The sequence below is a fragment of the Phascolarctos cinereus genome, unplaced genomic scaffold, assembly GCF_003287225.1.
Source record: "Phascolarctos cinereus isolate Bilbo 61053 unplaced genomic scaffold, phaCin_HiC Scaffold_4;HRSCAF=312, whole genome shotgun sequence".
NCBI lineage: Eukaryota > Metazoa > Chordata > Mammalia > Diprotodontia > Phascolarctidae > Phascolarctos > Phascolarctos cinereus.
Window position 1 is genome coordinate 140,763,160 of NW_027555847.1, and position 20,117 is coordinate 140,783,276.

At 38.3% G+C, this 20,117-nt stretch overlaps 1 protein-coding gene across 2 annotated transcripts in view; it reads right to left on the reverse strand.

Annotated features, from left to right (window-relative positions):
- The window catches only part of LCMT1 (leucine carboxyl methyltransferase 1), an 88,272-nt gene extending 68,601 nt beyond the window's left edge, over positions 1-19,671 (reverse strand). Inside the window, exons 1-4 of one of the 2 annotated variants that reach the window (XM_020995556.2) lie at positions 19,349-19,668; positions 11,390-11,481; positions 10,626-10,747; positions 3,403-3,479 (exon numbers count right to left, since the gene is read on the reverse strand). In XM_020995556.2, coding sequence (XP_020851215.1) covers positions 3,403-3,479; positions 10,626-10,747; positions 11,390-11,481; positions 19,349-19,452 — 395 coding nt within the window. In that variant the 5' untranslated portion in view covers positions 19,453-19,668. Of the gene's footprint in view, positions 1-3,402; positions 3,480-10,625; positions 10,748-11,389; positions 11,482-19,348 lie in introns of both variants that reach the window. The other variant, XM_020995558.2, reaches the window with a different exon arrangement.
- Positions 19,672-20,117: the final 446 nt, after the last annotated feature.

The window sequence follows — 20,117 nt, forward strand, 5'->3', positions numbered from 1 at the left end:
AGAGAAGGTGCTGTGTTCTCTGGGCAAAGCAGAATTGGAACAGCTCAAAGGAAATGCAGGATGCACAAAGTCAGACAATCTACCCCAAGTGTTCACAAGGACTATTTGTGCCCAGCCTGTGGTACAGCATCCTGAGCTCATATTGGTCTGATCAGTCGTAGTCAGACACAATGATACTTGACTATAGCATAATGATGTCATTTTGGTCCTCTTCAAGAACCAACTAACGTTCTGCCCTAGTAACTCTTCACTGATCACCCAATTCTCACCTCCTGGAAATCTAGTTTCCAACATTATGACTGAAACTCCAGGTTATCCACAACCTCATAATTGTTAAATCAAACTGTTGACCCTCTCCCTATTCCTACTTCCCTTAGAAATCCTATTACCTTTCAACTTATATGATTCTGCTCCTTTCAGGCTTTCCCACCTGTATTACCAATTCTTCTCAGTCTCCTTTGCTGAAAAATCATCCATCTCCCAATTCCTAAGCACAAGGATCTCCCCCTCCTCAAGGGTTAGCCATGGATTCTATTCTCTATATTCTATCCCTTGGTGATCTCATCAAATCTCATGGATTAAATTACCATATATCCATCCCATTTCCAAATTTCCCTATTCTTGCTGGGGTTCCCTCCATCTTTCCAGATGCCAAGTTTTGTAAAACTCAAGATATCTCAGATTTTTTTTCTCCAACATCCAACCAGTAGCCAATTATCGATTCTACCTCCACAATATCTCTGGAATTCATTACCTTACCACTACCCACCCCCCCTTGCCCCAATTCCATTTCTGAATAGCTCTGATCATTAGCATGTATTTCCTTATACTAAGAACAATTCTGCCTCTGCCACATCCCCCTGTTAGTCCAAGTTCAGCCCTCTGGAGATAAGCAGAGTAAGTCTATTCCCTCTTCCACATGATCATCCTCTAAATACTTGAAGAAAATATCTCCTTTCCAGGCTAAACATTACCAATTTTGTCACTAGATTGTCTTATGGTAGAATCTCAAGATCTTTCAACATTCAGGTCCTCCTCCACCTTATCAATGCCCTACTTAAAATGTGGCACACAGAAAAGGACAAAAACCTCTAGATGATACATGACTTAGGCAATGTACAGTGAAATGCTTCCTTACTCTGATCATTATTAGACTTCATTCATTTCAATATTACATTAGCTTTTACACCTGCCATATCACACTGTTGATTTATATTGGGATCAAAATCCATTAAACCTTCAAATCTTTTCCAGATGAACTGTTATCTTGCCATATCTTCCCTATCCTATTATTATGCACATTTGAATATGTATAGACTATGCATGTTATATTATATGCAATATTAAATTATGTGTAAATATAATTTTGTTATATGTGTGTGCATATGTGTGTGTGTACATGCATGCATGTGTGTGTATGAAAGAGAACTTTTATAGTTTTTTATACTCATTAAGTATGGTTTCATTTCTAGATAAACCAGGAAAGTATTTTGATCTGGGACACAATCCTATGACAGGAATTCATGAACACAGACTACCTTATGTATTGTATTCCCCACCAGTATAACTATACGCTCCTTGAGAGAAGGAACTATTTTTTTGTTTTTGGGTCCTCTGCATGTAGTATATGGTAGGCACTTAATAAATGTTGAAGTGAATTGTTCAGATTATTCTAAATAAATTTAGTAAGGAAATGTGCTTTTTAAGAATATCTTATTTCCCAATAATTATGGATAAATGAGATGTTACTGTATATTTATATTTTGTTTATTAAGACTTTGTATCCTAAATGCTGTGAAATTATAATGATGACCAAGCTCGCTGCAAAGAAAAGATATGAGAATGCACCTTCCTTAGAGTGGTGGAGGACGAGAGGTGTGGAACCCTGCCTATAATGACATTTATTGAACATGTTGGTTAGTTTTACTGAACAGTGTTTTGCTCTTTTGTTGTTGCTAGAAGAGAAGAATCTCTGAAACAGAGAGAGAGGAAAGAGATATTGAGAAATAAAACTGATGTAAAAATATCAACAGTTTTTTTTTAAATCTCACATTCCCCATTTTCAGTTTTTCATCTGTTTTTAGCTACTGTAGAAATTTACTTGAAAATAAAGTTTTTTCACTAATATAATTATACCGACCAAGCCTGGCAGCAAAGAAAGGATAAAAAATGTATCTCTATCCCTTCTTTGCTGAAGTAGAAGACTATATTCTGTTAAACTTGTATGATGCACTTGTTAGCTCTGCTATGTTTTTTTCCTTCCTTAAAAAAAAATTCTTTGGTACAAAGGACAATTCTCTGGGCAGAAGATTGGGGAAGAATAAATGTGGAAATAAACATATTTTTAAAATTTCAATAAAAGTTTAAAAACATAAAAAATACTGTTTTCCAACCTTCTATCCTCATAGCTTCCTCAATCTACATTTAAAATCATTTAAAATTTAACAACTTAGCAAATAAGTTTGTCTAATTCCAATAATTATGCTAAATCAGAATAATGAATCCAAAATCTCCTCTTGCTTGAAGGCCTCATAACTAAACACCTCATAATCCCACTTCAGTCTTCATTGGCTCCCTTAAACTCTTGCTACCTTGCATTTATGATGAAATTTAACTTTGAAAGCACTTTCATCTTAGCTTTACAACATGCTTTTAAAGATATTCTAATTTTTCTCAGATAAGAAAATTAAGAAACAGGCAAGCTAAGACTAGTTCCCAATGTTCTATTTGTCTCCACTATACTTTCTATAGTGATATAGGCAATATAATGAGTCCAGCTGATAGAATGCTGGACCTGGAGTCAGGAAAACTAAATTCAAACCCAGCTTCAGACACCAGCTGTATGACCCAGATCCACTGACCCAGACAATAATTACTGTCCTAACCTCTCTCTGTCTCAATTTTTTCACCTGTAAAATGGAAGATACTAATAGCACCTACCTCATAGGGTGGTTGTAAGAATCAAACAGAACTTGTAAAGCACCCTGAAAAACTTGAAGCACTATATAAATGCTAATTATGTGATTGCTGTTGCTGTTATTGTTATTATTGTTGTAGTTGTTCTTAGTGGAGATGTATAAAAGTTTGAGAATTCAGAGACACCTAAACAAGCAGCTGCTTAGTTTCCTCCATGCCTCGATTCTGTTCCCCAGATCAACAGTGTCCATGCCTCTTTCCAGTATCATACAATTTAGTATATAATTGTTCAAATTATTTGTGTGTCCTCCTCCCTCCCCTCTGCCCCAATCTGATGACTATTAAAACCTACCTTGTGCAACTATTTCTGGATAGCACTGTAGAACTAGGTTAGGAAAAGTTTTGTAGGCCACTGTTCTACATAGCTGTTATTCTCTTAAGATACAAATGAGAGTTATTACTGTTGTTTCTTGTAATCAAACTTACTTGATATTATATAGTTTTCTTGTGACTATCATTGGAAAGTCAACTTCAAAATATTTTTTTGGTAGAAGATTTTCATCCTGAAAAGAAAAGTAAATTTTATCAGTGCAAAAGAAACAATTTAAACAACTGTGAAATAAGAAGTCAGTTCTGTTTCTGTCATCTATGATCTCGCAAGTTTTTAAGGTCAAACTGATTTCTTTCCACTCCCTTCTTTGTCACTGTTTTCCCCAATCACAAGGAAAATGTGCATCAAATGATTAAGTAGAATAAATTTTTAGAACTAAGCTGAATCTTAACATATTACAGCAAAGTATCAAGAAGAAATGAACTAAATTAAGGAAAATATGCTCCAATTTCAAGAGGAAAGCAGCAGAATCAAAACTATTCCAGGTAAAACCCTGGTATGTTTAAATGACCTGGCCCAAACCCAAGGCACCTGCTCAAACTTTGGGGTTTGGGGTGGGAGGGACTTTTACTGTATTATCTTACTCAGCTGCTAAGTGCTAGTTTTAATAATTTTCAGAGTTGGAAACACAGAACTTTATAGATTCATAGACTCCTACAAATATAAAGAACCACCTAATCTTGGCCTCTGCCTTCAGGTAAGTGAATAAATAAGCCATTTAAAACAAGTAAAAAATGTCTATATGGAAAGACTTCAAAATTTCCTTTAGTGGCTCACTTCAAAGGTAAACCATCATCTGGCAGACAAAAAGTACATCAGAGGCAGATGTCACCTAGTGACAAAAGCAATGAATTTGAAATAAAGTTCCAGTTCTGGCACTTATCTCTGACCACATGAGAGCTGATTTACCCGTCTGAATATTACTTTCCTTATCTATAAAACATAGATAAAAACAATCTATGAACTGTGAAATGTTACAAAAATGCAAACTATTAATACAAGTCAAGACAACAAGCATTTATTAAGTGACTACTACATGCCAAGCACCATGCAAAGCACTGGGGATACAAAGAAAGTCAAAAGACAACTGCTGGGGCAGCCAGGTGGCGCAGTGGATAGAGCACCAGCCCTGAAGTCAGGAGGATCAAGTTCAAATCCAGCCTCCGACCAAACACTTGACACTTACTAGCTGTGTGATCCTGGGCAAGTCACTTAACCCCAAGTGCCTAAAATAAAAAAGAAAAAAGAAAGAAAAAAAAAGAAACTAGGATAAGGGAAAGCATCAGCTGGAGGGAAAAAAAAAGACAACTGCTGCCATCAAGAAGCTTCACAGTATGATGGGCAAGACAACATGTAAACAATTCTATTCAAACAAGAAAGAGAATAAATTAGAAATAATCTTAAGAGGGAAGGCATTAGCACTAAGGGGGATCAGGAGAGACTCCTTCAAGAAGGTAGGAGTTTAGCTGGATCCCAAATTAATCCCAAGAAGTATTCAAACAGATATGAGAAGGGAGAGACTTCCAGGCATGGGAGAGAGGCAGTCAAAATAAAATGCAGTCATGAAATGAAGGGTCTTGAGTGAGGAACAGCAAAGAGGCCAAAGTCACTGGATCACAGAGTACATGGAAGGGGGAGGGAGGAGAAAAGTGTGAAAATAATGGAAAGTTAGGAAGGAGCCAGGTTATGAAGGATTTAAAAGACAAACAGAGGATTTCACATTTGATTCTGGAAGTCATAAGGAACTAATGGAGTTGACTGAACAAGGTGTAACATGGTCAAATCTGTACTTTAAGTAGATCAATTTTATAGCTGAGTAAAGAATTGACTTGATTTGGTAGAGATTTGAGGCACTGAGATCAACAAATAGGCTACTGCAATAGTCCAAGCATGAAAGGATGAGGGACTATACCACAGTAGTGGCAACGTCAAAGGAAAGAAGCGGGGCACTTATGAAAGATGTTACAAAGGGAAAATTCACAGGATTTGGCAATAGACTGGATGGGGGAGGGCAGAGTAAAGAATCAAGGATGCCAGGCCTGGGTGACTGGGGGAGACTGGTGGTACCCTCAACAGTAATAGGAGATGTTAGGAATGGGGAGGGCTCATTTTGGTTACATGGGGTTTAAGATGCTACAGGACATTTATTTTGAGATATCCAATAGGCAGGATACCTGGAACTGAGAATCATCTAGAGAAAGATAGATGAACCCATGGCAGTTAATGAGATGGTATAGAGGGAGAAGAGAAGAGGGCCTAAGACATGCCTTAAAGGACATCTACTATCAGAAAGAACAACAAAAATGAAGATCCAGAAGAGAGACTGAGAAGTGACAAGACAGGTAAGAAAACCAGAAAAGAGCAGAGTCAGAGAAATACAGAGAAAAGAGAGGATGAATAAGGAGTGATAGAAGTGTCAAAGGCTGCAGAGAGGTCAAGATGGATGGATGAGAACTGAGGAAAGGCCATTAGATCTGACAATTGAGAGATCACTGGTAACTCTGGAAACAGCTGTCTCAGTTGAATGATAAGGTCAGAAGCTAGACTGCAGAGTTAAAGAAAAGAGTGAGGGGGTAGCTAGGTGGTGCAGTGGATAGAACACTGGCCCTGAAGTCAGGAGGACCTGAGTTCAAGTCTGGCCTCAGAACAAACACTTGACACTTACTAGCTGTGTGACACTGGGCAAGTCACTTAACCCCAACTGCCTAAAAAATAAAGAAAGAAAGAAAAGAGTGAGAAAAAGAGAAGTGGAGGTATCAGTTGCAGAAGGCCTTCTCCAGGAGTTTAGCAAGGAAAAGTAGGAGATATAACAATAGATACTGGGGATGGCTGGATCAAAAGAGGGTTTTTTTGAGGATGGAGAAGATATTGGCATATTTAAAGGTAAAAGGGAAGCAGCCAATAGACAGGTAGAGATTGAAGATTATTTGAGAATGAGGATGAAAGAGGGGGAAATCTACTAGAGAAGACAAGATGAAATGGCATCATCTGTGTATGCAGAAGAGTTTTCTTAGTGCAGATTAAATCTCTTCTGTTTGCCCCTTAGTGTTAGTAACCATAGACAGCAAATGTTTAATATTCTCTTCACAAAATCTTTTCTCAACACTTCATAGTTGAGAAGCTTTTACTGGCAAATAATCAGTTAAAGTGAGAGGTGGTATGGCAAAGAATTGGAAATTGAGAGGATGCCCATAAATTGGGGAATGGCTGAGCAAGTTGTGGTATATGAATACAATGGAATACCATTGTGCTATAAGAAATGATGAACAGGCTGACTTCAGAAAAACCTGGAAAGACTTGTATGGTCTGATGCTGAGTGAAATGAGCAGGACCAAGAGAACATTGTACACAATAACAGCCAAATTGTGTGATGACTAATATTGATAAACTTAACCCTTTCCAGCAATACAAGGATCTAAGACATCTCCAGAGGCTCATGATGGAAAATGCTATCCACATCCAAAGAAAGAACTATGAAAGTTGAATTGCTATTTTTTTTCTCTTCTGTTGAGTTTTGTTTCCTCTTTCTGATGGTTCCTCCTATTGGTTTTAGTTTTTACTTACAATACCACTAATGTGAAAATATGTTTAATAGGAATGTAAATGTATAGCCTATATCAGATTGTGTGCCATCTTGGGGAGGGTGGTGAGGAGGAAGGGGGAGAAAAATTTTAAACTCAAAAGCATATGGAAGTGATTATCAATAAATCAAAATAAATTAATAAATTTTTTTTTAAAAAGTGAGAGGTGGTAAAAAGAGCACTGGGATGAAGATCAAGACCTAGGTTCTAGCCAGGGATGGCAAACCTGCGACCTTAAGGCCACACATAGTATTTTAGGTCCTTGTGTGTGGTCTTCTGACTGAGTCCAAGTTTTGCAGAACAAATCTTTTTATCAAGGGAATTTGTTCTGTGAAGTTCAGATTCAGTCAAAGGGCTGCACTTGAGGACCTAGAGGCTCACATGTAGCCTTGAGGCCACAGGTTCCCCACCCCTGTTCTAAACCAAATTCTCTCCCAACTTTATAAACTTGGAGAAGTAATCAATATCTCCGCGGTGCTGCTTCCTCATCTTAAAAATGAAACACAGAGGGGCAGCTAGGTAGTGCAGTGGATAGAGTACTGGCCCTGGAGTCAGGAGGACCTAAGTTCAAATCCAGACTCAGACACATAACACTCACTAGCTGTGTGACTCTGGGCAAGTCACTTAACCCCAATTGCCTCATACAAAAAAAAATGAACCACAGAACCTCAGAACTGGAGGGACTCTAGAAGTCACCTAGGGAGGCAGGGTGATGCTGGAGAAAGCATATGGGCTTAGGAATTGGAAGGGCAGGGTTAAGCCCAGGCTCTTCCATATCCCAGCTACATAACTTTGTCCAAGACACTTCCTTCTCTAAGTCTCAGTGCTTCCACTGTCAAATGTTTACCTGTGAGCTGTAATGTACTGTTGCTATGTAGCATTCCACAGTATTTCTAGATTTAGAACCTTGCATTCTTATCTTGGGGGTGACCAGGGCAATACCTAAGGTCTATACTACTACAAATTCTTTTACCTAGGACAGAAACAGTTGGAATGGGAGTGGGGACACAGAAGCGATCCCAACTAAAGTATCAGAAGGAGCTCTTCCTATGAAAGGGAGGGGGGGCAATAGGCCCCAGGAAGGAGGTGCCAAGGCAACAAGACTTTGGGCAAACAGTCTGAGGCCAGGCACAGTGAAGGCCGGCTGTACTTCAGGGCAGCCCCAATAAGCAACAATGGGCTTCCTTCCCAGGGAAGCAGCACATACCGCTTCTCTTCAAGACGGAGCCTCAGTCTTGCTCCCGTTACAGCTGAGTATTCTCCTGTTCACAGATGAAACCCCAAATTGATTTTAGCCTAGAAGTTTGTAGGGAACTGTGTCAATTCCAAAGCTGCTCGAACAGAATCCAATGTTCACATATAGAATAAATTTTTATTTCAGACTCAATACTTTCAACTGAACCAAAAACAGGAATCTATGACTTACCTAATATATTTATATGTTGTAATACACATAGCTAGAAGCAGAGGTGAGACAAAACTAAGGCCTCTCAACTCCTAGTTTAGTAATCTTTTCACTCTAATTATTTAAACAATGTTGCTTCTTGATATGAATGGAGGCTTTAAAGGAATTCTTTCCTTCTGAGTCTATTCAGAAAAGAGAATTAAAAACAAAGCAACCAGCCCAGCTGTCATGCTAAAACCAACAAAGGTAAAGTGTGTATGACCCACTAAAGATATAAAGTATTACTCATGTTAGAAGCAACAATTGCTGTAATACCTGACAACATGATGATACCACAGTACCAACCCTTAAAAAACATGTTCCACCTTTGCAGGTCAGCAACTGTCTGTACACCATAATTTTAGAAAGTTATTTAGGGAACTGAGAGGAAAAATTACTTGCCCATGGTCATACAGATAGTAAGCCTGAAATAGATATTTTAACTGAACTGAAAGCATTGTCTTAGAAAAAAAGCATCTACAAGAGAGAGATAATTTAAAGAAAGGGCATATTTTTGGCAGATCAAAAAAGCAGAACATCTAAACAGTAGGAAGGGACAAAGGTTAAAAACACTTAAGGGAATGATGAAGTCATTGTTTTCCTTAGTAAAGAATAGTCTTAAGGGGTCTGAAGCTCAGACAACCAGAGAACATTTTAGCTTAATGCTTCAAATTTTTATAAAACTTTTATTTTTTTCAAGAAATTTTAACATATATTATTTCATCTGATCCACAAAACAACCTTGAATTAAGCTAGTATTGTTTTCCTTATTTTATATCTCAGGAACTTAAGGCCAATAAATGGAAATAGAATTAACTGTTAAGTCACTTACAGATTCAGGACCAGAATCCAGGTATTCTAATTCTAGTTTAGTATCCTGATTAGTTACAGAATGCAGACAAAGATGAAGATGAAATTAATAAGAAAGTGGAATTCAGACACAAGACAACTTGTAGGAACTGATGCAGAATGAAGAAAGAACCAGAAAGAATAATGCATACAACTATAATAATGTAAATGAACCGCCACACAAAAAGGCAGATGAAACAGATTAAAAGCAAGGATCAGTCCAGAGCACAAATAATGAACCATTTTTTCCCTCCTCTCAGTAGAAAATTCAAGTGGTTGCAGAAGTGGAAGGTATGGGGACAGGAGAGGAAGAACTATTGATGCCAAATGTTGAATATGAAAGACAGATGTGGTTGCTGTATTGGTTGGCTTTACTTGACATTTTTTACAAAAAATGAAGTGGTTGGGGAGTGTATATTAAGAAATAATTGGAGGCGGCTAGGTGGTGCAGTGGATAGAGCTCTGGCCTTAGAGTCAGGAGGACCTGAGTTCAAATCCCATCTCACACACTTGACACTTACTAGCTGTGTGACCCTGAGCAAGTCACTTAACCCCTATTGCCTCACCAAAAAAAAATTGGAATGTAAAAAACAAAGAAATCAATAAAACTTTTAAAATTAATGAAAAATCTTTGCAGAGATAGGGAAAACCATGGATATGGGTGGATCATTACATATAATGTTAGATTCAGCTGGTTAATTCTGTTGAATCCCTTTTTTCCCCTTTATAAAATTCTTTTTTTACAGAGGATGGTTCTCTGAAAAGGGAAGGTGGAAGTATATTTGTGGAAAGGAAAGTAACAGGAAAACATAACAGCAAAAAAAAGTGTTTTTTTTTAAATTAATGAGGGAGTATAAATTTTAAAAAGCATTAAAATTCATCTTTATGTCTACGATGTTATGGTGAACTTAGGCACTGGAAATTTTAGTTTTATATGCCTAAGAAAACTTAATGGAAATTTTTCAAATCTTGATAAAAATTAAACAGGAGTCTCTTCAGAGGAACTGGTATAACGAAAATATACCCAACAGGGAACCACCAGTAGTCATGTGAGCCTGGGCAAGAGGTCAACATTCATGGACTATTTCAGTACTTTCCACATGCACCATACTGTGAAAGATACAAAGAATAAGCTCATCCATACTCTTAGGCCAATCAGCTTTGGTGTCTTAGTTTCCTCCCCATGAAAGGGAGTTTCATTCGTTCAATGAACATTTATGGCGTGAAGTAACTACTTTGTTTCAGGCATCACAACAGAAGCATCTCACGACAGGGACAGCATGAAGATCAAACTCGATAATGTCTATGAAAGTGCTTTCAAAGCCACAGAATGTTAATCAATCCTAACCAGGCATAAAGTACATTATTATTATACTTAGCCTCGCAAACCTCTGAACCATGTCACTTTAAAAGGGACCATGAGAAGCATTTATACTTAAGTCACCTTTAATATCCAGAATGTAGTATCCATTCCAGCACCAAGATTTATAACTTGACAATTGCATTCTGTCTTCTTTAGGAAAGCCTTTAGCAGCTGATTGACACCATGAACCCGAGCAAAGTACCCTATGACAATTCCAAAGAAATAAAATTACATAAAACGACCATCAAACAAAACACATTAGATTCACAAAACACCTGGAAAATGACAAGAGGTTTTTGTCTTAAGGAATTTTTCTTCAGGGACAGAAATAGATTTGAAGGGTTTGTGGAGGAAAACAACAGAATAAAAATCCTAATCTTCATCCAAAGACATTCTAACCAAAATAAACAAATACTGTATCGGGAATTAAGACTACTTTGTGAACCTAAAGATAATTACTATAAAGTATTTTAGTTATTAGTGTTTAAGACAAATTAATATTTAACCAAATTATTTTACCTCAAACTATATGCTCTAAGCATTTCCATCATATATGGAATATGCTGTTTACAGAAAAGTTGGCAAAGAACAACCTGTCAAACTCACACAGATATTCTGCAAACCAGAGAGCACTCCCAACGTGAGGTCCTAAGAACACCATCTTTGTGTCTAAAAGTTTGATGAGACACTAATTACTTATCTCAAAGAACATTTGCTAGCTGTCCCCTTCTTTCTCCTGACAACAGAAGTCTTTCTTAGCCATTATTTAAGTTCTCCATCCAGGGCTTATAATATCAAAAGCAAAAAGAAGCTTAACAAACGACTGACGACAAGGGTAAACTTGCCTCTGTTAATTTCAGGAGCCTTCCTTTCTTTTGACAGCCTCACAAAATGTTGAATATAAGGGTCATGCCAGTAACCGACACTTACAGCAAACCTGGAAGAGATGACAAAAAGCAGCAGATTTAGTAAAAAAAAAAAATTAAAACTTTACTGTCAGAATTTGAGGTGTCTAGGATGTAGCTAATGCCACTCAAGGGAAAATTATGTAACAACAGAAAACAAAAAATACCAGTAAGTGTACTTTCTCAGGAGTCTCATTTCCTTATGAGAGACAGTACTGCTCAAAAAGGAGGAAGAACCAAACTGACCTGGAAGACCACAAATTCAAAACTAGCTCTTAGAGCCTTTCTCCTCCTCAGCTCTCTCATCCATCTCTATCTCACTAAGTCTGCTTAATCCAGACTTGCTCTTCTCTCCTAAATGTTCCAATTCTTACCCTAATATTACTAAATTCAGATGATCCTGCAAGAAATTTTTCATGTATATACTTTATAACTATAAACATATCCTTTCCACCACCTCCCAGGCACAAAGGAAGAGGTTTCTCTTCTTAAATTAATTTAAGCATAGTTACTAAGCAAGTATAGTTGGTTTATGCTGATGTTTAATGTTAAGTTTTGGTAAGACATTTGTTTCTCTTTCCTAGATCTAACTCAATCTAATATGAACAAATATTCTAGAACCAGATTTTGTCATATGCAAACACTATGTTCAGTAATGTGGATATTTCTGGACATTGAATTAACTCTTTCAAGACTAATTAGAGGACTTATTTAACACTAGATTTATAGGAGTTCTTAACTTAGTGGGTCTGTGAACTTTTTTTATATTTTCATAAAAGCATAATCAATATACTTGAATTCCTTTGTAACCATATGTATTCTATCTTATACATTTAAAAACATTTTTCTGAGAATAAATCTATAGGCTTCCCTAGACTACTAAAAGGTTTCTATGACACAAAAAAAGGTTAAAAACCCCTATTAGAAGAAAGAATATTTTAAAGATGAAATACAGTCTGAACTGTTCTTAAATGTGAAGCAGCTAGGTGGCACAGTGGATAGTGCACCTGGTCTAGAGTCAGTAAGTTTCATTTCCTTACATTCAAATCCAGCCTCAGCCACCTACTAGGTATGTGACCCTGGGCAAGTCACTTAGCCCTGTTTTCCTCATTTCTTCAACTGTAAAATGATCTGGAGAAGTAAATGGCAAACCACTCTAACATCTCTGCCAAGAAAACCCCAAAAGGGGTCACAGAAGAGTGGGACGTGATTAAACAACTAAACAACAATAAAAATGATTAAATTCACAGAAATGTTCTAACTATACCCTATTTCTAGATAAGTGAGTCCTGAACTATTGTCACATAGTGGTTACTCCTTATACCCCAATGAATATTTATTCAAATGGAAAATAAAAACTAAACTACTATATTAGTATTCTAAGTCCCATTCCTTTCCACTTCTTCTAAGAGCTTCATGCCCAAAATTAGACCTCCCTCTTGAACACCTTCAATTTCTCCCTTGCCAGCAGAGCCTTCCCCTTTCACCTTTTAAAATTCAATTCTCTCTAATCTTTAAGGAAAAACTAAATGAGGCAGCTAGTGGTACAGTGAATAGTGCTGGACTCGGAAATCTTGAGTTCAATTTCAACCACAGGTATTTGCTAGCTTTGATAAATCACTTTAACTGCTGTCTCAGTTTCCCCATCTGTAAAATAGAGATGAAAATAGCACCTACCTCACTGGGTTGTTGTAAGGTTCAAATGAAATAACATATACAGCATTTTGCAAACCTTAAAATTGGCAAACACTATATAAATATATATATATATATATATAGCTATTATTTGACTTTACCTTTTGAAGTATCCTATCAAACTCCTTGAATTTATCTCCGCTTCCTATATACTCATTCCTTTCTTTACCTGCTGTAATTCAGTTACCACCACTATACCGAAGCTGTTCTTTCAAAGTGTAACCAATAATTTCCAACTTGCCAAATCCAATAGTCTTTATACAGTCTGCAACCTCTGACCAATGTGCAGTGACACTGTCAACCAGTAATCCGTGAAGGCTGCCTGTCTCCCAACCCAAAAAGGGGGGAGGGTATTTGGATGCGGAAGGCATTACAGGTTTGGGAAACAAATGATACATAAAAGGGAGATCATGAGTAGTTTGGCTAGAATACAGCACACAGAACAGGAAGTGATTTTCTTAAAGGACTGATCTGATCATGTAATTTTCCTACTCTAACTCCAGTGGATACTTATTACTTCTAAGACCAAACATAAATTTCTCTGTCATTTAAACTGCTTCAATCTTCCTACCTTTGCAGTCTTCCTCCTCCCCTCTCCGTGTACTGTGATTCAAACATTTAACTTACTCAGTGTTATACACACCAACACTCCTCTTTCCTTGGTTTTTTGCACTGACAGTGCCCCATGCCAGGAAAGTACCTCCTTCTTAACTACATATCTTAGAATCCCTGGCTTCCTCCAAGATTCGGCTCAAAGATTACCTCCTATACTTTCCTGGCCTCCTTTTTCTCCACCAGTAAATTCTCTCTCAAAAAGACCTTGTACTCATTCTGTATATAGTATATATGTGTACACACACAAACACACACACACACAGAGGCTGCTTCAAGGCAGCAACCATTTCACTTTTGTCTTAAACAAATTGCCTGGCACATCATAGCACTTTAGTTCCTCATCTTCCTCTTCCCCAATTCATTCATGTGTGTGTGTGTGTGTGTACATGTATGTGTGACAGAGGGAGAGAATGAGAGGGTGAGAGTGTGAGAGAATGTGTGTGTGTATATATGTGTGTGTGTGTGTGTGTGTGTATATGTATACACAAATTCTCTCCCTCCCTTCCTGCTCCCCTCCTTGAAAAGGCAAGCAATTTCATATAGATTATGTCTGTATAGTCATTGCCTTCTCCTTTCAAGTAATTTAAAATCTTCTATTCAGCTTTCAAGGCTCTCTATATCTGGCCCAGCCTTTCTATTCACCGTTATTTTCTATTACTTCCAAATACACAATCTGGACAGGAGTATGACCAGCCAGATCCACTCACAAACCAAAGGCTACACATGTCATGCTGAAAACTCTCTCCATGACTCTAATGTGTCCCACACCTAAAAAGCCTCCTTTATCTAGATCCTACCTGCATCATATCATAAGGTTCAACTCATATCTCACCTCTTCTTTGAAGCCTTCTCTGTCTACTCTAGCTTGGACAGACTTTGGAAGATAGTGGAGGATAGAAGGGTCAAGAAAAATTGAACGTGACTCAACAACAGCTGTTTATTCTAGTTATCAATGAGCTCTCCTTTTGTGAAACTTCTACTTCATTTACTGTAGGTACCACAATTTAACATTCCATCTCCAGGTATGGTGCCTGGTACACAGTAAGCATTTAATTTTTGCTGATGTTTGTTTTATATACAAAGGTTCAGCCTGCCCCATTAGAATGTTAGGTCCTTAAAAACAAAAACTATTCTGTATCATTTCTTTTGAACGTTTCACAGCACTAGGCAGCATCCAGTCCACAGATATCAATGAAATCTAGAACTAGAAAGAACTTTGAGAGCATTTACACATACTCAAACAATACTTTTTGATTCCAAATGTATATCTACCATGAATAAGACAGTCCATGTTTTACCAAGTCTCTTAGGTATGCCAGCTTACTACCAGGATTCTCAACTTGTCAACTGTGAGGCAGGCAGCTGCCAAAATACATACTTCTCAGACAGATATCAATCCCACCTCTACCTACCTAAGGACTTTAGTTCTACTAAACCCCCAGCTTAGCATTCTACATTCGATGATGATGATGATGATACTACTACTAATAATATGGAATGTTTCTAAATCACTTACTATATACCAGGCATTAATGTAAGTACTTTATAATTATTATTTCATCTGATCCTCGTAACATCCTTGAGAAGTAGGTGCTATCATTCTTCTTACAGATGAAGAAACTGCGGCAAAAAAGGTTAAGTGACTTAGCCATGATCACACAACTAGTAAGTATCTGAGGCTGGATTTAAACTTAGGTCTTCCTGACTCCAGGCCCAGCATTCAATTCACTGTGCCACCCAGCTGACCGCTGTCTAGTAGACAGCACAATACAATACAGTCTCAGATACTTCCTAACTGTGTGACCTTGGGTAATCTCTGTTTTCTTCAGTTTCCTCAAATTTAAAATAGAGATAATAACATAGCACCTGTCCCAGAGTTGTGTTGAGGATCAAATGAGATATTTACAAAGTAGTTATTAGTACAGTGCCTGGCACCTGGTAGGCATTACATATAAATTGTAGTTGCTATTATTATTACTCCCATTCTCCCCACAATGACTTACACTGTAGAGGCACAGGACTTGGAACTATTTCAGACACTTACTAGCCATGTGACCCTAAGCAAGTTACTTAATGTCTGCCTGCCTTAGTTTCTCCATTTGTAAAATGGGGCTAATAATAGCACTTACCTCCTATAGTTTTTGTGAAGATGAAAAAGAGAAGGACAGCTAGGTGGTACAGTGGACAGAGCACCTGCCCTGGAATCAGGAGGACCTAAGTTCAAATCTGGCCTCAGACACTTAACACTAGTGCATGACCCTGGGCAAGTCACTTAACCCCACTGCCTAGCCCAAAAAATAAATGAATAAAAGATAATATTTGTAAAGAACTTTGCAGCTCTTAAAGCACTATATAAATGCTATTATTGAGATAAATAAAGATTTAATTTATTTCACTATAAAAACAGGTATTACATACTTGCAACCTACCTATAATGAAAGGTAGCATGGTAGTGTGAAAAAAGCACTGGACTTGGCATCAGAAGATGCTACAAAATAACAAAGAACAAGCTTGGCCCCAAAGTAAAGGGCCAAAGTTCCTCTTTCGGCTTGGCCACTCTTTTGCAGAGATGGAGGATCTACAGATGTGGAACATTCTCCCAATATATTGATCGGCTTTGCTGGTATTTTTTCTCTTCCTCTTTTCCTTTTTTTTTAAATAGCTCTCTGGGAGAATAGAGGGGGAAGGATCTCAAAGGGAAATTTTGGTCTATGCAAAAACAAAAGAAATAAACAAAAAACTATTCTTAAAAAAAAAAAAAAGATTTGTATTGCTTTGTCCCTAGAGGGCAGAATTAAGAATACTAGGTAGGCATTACAGATCAACATTACATGGAAAATCTTCCAACTAAAGCTATCCAAAAGTATAATAGGATGCATCAGCAAAGTGATTTCTTGATCACTGAAGGCCTTCAAATGACGATTGGATGACCCTCTTGCTAAAGGTTTAGAAAAAGAAATTCTTATTCAGAGACAAATGAGATTAGCTGATTCCTGAGATTCTATGATTCTACTGCCCTCTCAACTCTTCATCAGCCTAACCCAGAGATTCAGTATCTGAGGATCTCATTTTTTTAAAAAGGATCACCAAGACTCATAGAATGGTCCAATGGCCAAATGCCAGATGCAGAAAACCACAACTTTTAGAGCTATAAAGGACCTTCAAATCAACAAGTCCAATCAAGTCCAACAAGTTCAAAATTAAAATCTGGAGACATAAAAAGAAATACAATGAAGAAGAAAAACAGAATTTTTCTAAAAGTATCAATTCAAAGAGAATTCACAAACCAACCAAGATTTTAAAAGAATATATACAGAAGAAAGAAGAAAAGGAAGATATACAAAGAATACAAAGCACAGCAATTCTTTATGTAGAATGTTGTGTCAAGGCAGAAAACAGAAGGAAATTGAGAGACAGACTAGCAAAACAGCTTTAAAACTAACATTGAATTATATATTTTTTTAAAAGTTGCATGAAAAATTCATAGTTTCATATTCTTTTTCCATTTTTCTTTGTGCATGAACATATTTGGTCCTTTCATAGTAACAAAAATTTTTTTAAGAATGAAAAAAAAAGAGAGAGAAGAACGTCAGGATTTTTAAAGTTCAAAATGAATTGAAGCTAGCCAAGGACAGTCAAAAATGTGTGTGTGTTTTTAACTATGCTGGAGGAAAGAGGAGAATCAAAAAAGGGACAGAACTGCTGCTTGGGGAAGAAAGAACAGTAAGTGACAGAAGACAGAGGCAGAGCTGTTAATTCCTACTGTATTTCTGTTTTCTCTGCCCAAGAAAATGACCTTCACAGAGGAAAGAGAAGAATAAAAATGGCTAATCAAGAGTTAGTGCATACCAAACATACTTAAGATGAAAAAAAATAAGATAAGTCCCTTGGCCACTGACTGAATGGCAGAACCCAAAGAACAGTTAACAGTCATTCATGGTTCCATATCAGGTTGGAAGATAGTCTCCAGTGCTGTGTTCACAACTGTTAAACATTTTGATCAATTATTTGAATAAACAGATAAATGGTATTTATCCAATCTGCAGATAATAGAGAAAGCAATAATAAATATAGCTAAGGAGAGAGGAAGAAGCAGCATGAAGTAATGGACGGAGAACTGGCCTTGAAGCCAAGAATACCACAGACATAAACTGAATGTGTGACCCTGGCCAAGTCCTTTAACCTCTCAGTGTTCCAGGGCACTCTCTAACACTAAGTTGCAGAAAAGGTGCTTACCTCTATGGGTAAAGGGAGTTTCCTCACCTGGAATCTCCCTAAACAAATAAATCACAAATCCAGGCTCTATCCCTCATAAGCTATAATTTATACAACAGTTTAAGGTTTGCAAAGTACTTGATATATATTATCTGATCTTTTTCTCACAATCTTTGAAGTATTATTATTATTATTATTATTATTATTATTCCAATTTTACAGATGAGGAAACTGAGGCTAAGAAGTAAAATAATGCCCAGGGTCACACCACTATGACACAAAGCTAGAGGGTGAGCTAACACACTGGATGACAGTCAGCATGCAAAAAAAACCACTGACAGATGAAAAAAAACGGGGCTGACTCTAAGATGAAATTTTCTACTTAACTCTGAAGTCATACTTGGAATCAAGATATTAACTTTAAAAGATGGGAAAGGAGTGGCTAAATGGTAAACCATTTGAAAAAGACTCAGGACTATTAGTGTACTATAAATGCATTTTAAATCAAAAGTAAGATAAAGTAGCCAAGAAAGCTAAAGCAATCTTGAACTACCTTGAGAGACATATATTTGAGGAATAAGAAAGTAATAGTCCCACTGTACCCTGCCCAAATGAGACCATATCTAAAATAATATATTCAGTTCTAGTCACCACATTTTAAAAAGGACACTGATAAATAAGCTGGAGTGCTCCAAAGGAGGATAAGAAAGCCAAGGGCTCTGAGTCCATGTCAAATGACAATAAGATGAAGAAGCTGTGAGTGTTTAACCCGGAGTAGAAAAGGCTGAGGGGATGATAGGTTTCTCCAAGCATCTGAAAGGCTGTCATGTAGGATGGGGATTAGAATTGTTCTGTTTGCTCCCAGGGCAAAGTACTAGGTTCAATGGGTAGAAGTTGCAAAAGAAGCAAGTTTAGACTTGAAGTCAGAAAACAGAGCAGCATTTAGAGCAGACCGAGGATGGAATGGATAGCCTAGATTGGTGATGTGTTCGGGCTACATATAATCTCCTGCATGGTGCTTCATAATGGAGAATTTACACTCGGATATGTCTTTGACTAACGGCAGCCGAGGTCCCTTCCCTCTCGGAAATTCTGTGATCCTCAGTTCTTGCATGGCGTGGGTTCAATTCGTCATTTTACAGACGACAAAATGCGACTAGTGCAGAGAATGGAGTTTCAGACTAGGACTCCCTGGGCCACCTGCGAGGTGCGCGGGGTTCGAGGATGCCCCGGGACAGCTCCCTCCTGCCCTGCCCCGCCCCTTCCCGGCCCCGCCCCGCCCCGCCCCCCCACCACATTCGCCCGCGCTCCCGCCGCCGCCACGCTCCCCACCCCCACCCCGAAGGCCCGGCAGGACCCCGGGCCCCTTGGCACCTCTTGCATAGGGAGGCGTCATCACAGGTGCCGCGCACGCCCTCGTCCCCCGTGTCGCTGTCCGTGTTGGAGACAGGGGGCTCCCGGAGGCTACGGGACGCCATGGGAGGCTCCGGTTCGTTTTCCGCATTAGACTCCAGGGTGGGCTTCAGGGCGCGCTCACCGAGGCGCGCTCCCAGGTGGGGACATGGACTCCCACACCTGGATAAGCAGGTGGAAAAGAGGAGATGGCCCGGACTGGGCGCTTCGAAGTCGGTCTTTGGCGTCTTCCTCCGCCAGCAACTGGCCCCCTCATTGGCTCCTCCTCACCCTGCCTATTTTGAGGTGCTCATTGGACCGCTGCTCCTCACACGGGCTTTCCGGGGGTGGTTATTGGACAAGAACCACGCACGGCGCTTAGGACGGGGTAATTGGACGCAAGGGTTCTGCTCCTGTGCCTTCTGGGAATTGTAGTTTCGCTTCTTCAGCCTAGCGACTGATTTCTCCCCTTTTTTTCTTCTACTTGGTAAGAAGCCACCAGAAGGGTGGTTGGGTCCCGAAGTTGTATAACTCTAGCGAGTATTTAAATATACAAAAAAAGTACAAGTCGCTTTCCCTAGAGACCCACCTGTAAGCGCTGCTTGGTTGGTTGGTGGTGTTTCTTTAAAGGTGTCTGAATTTTTTTTAAAGCCACAAGTGACCAGTGGATTTTTACAAATAATTTACATGTCCATTTAATGTCAAAATACGTAGAAATTCTTCACCCAGCCCTTCTTATGTAGAGCATTCA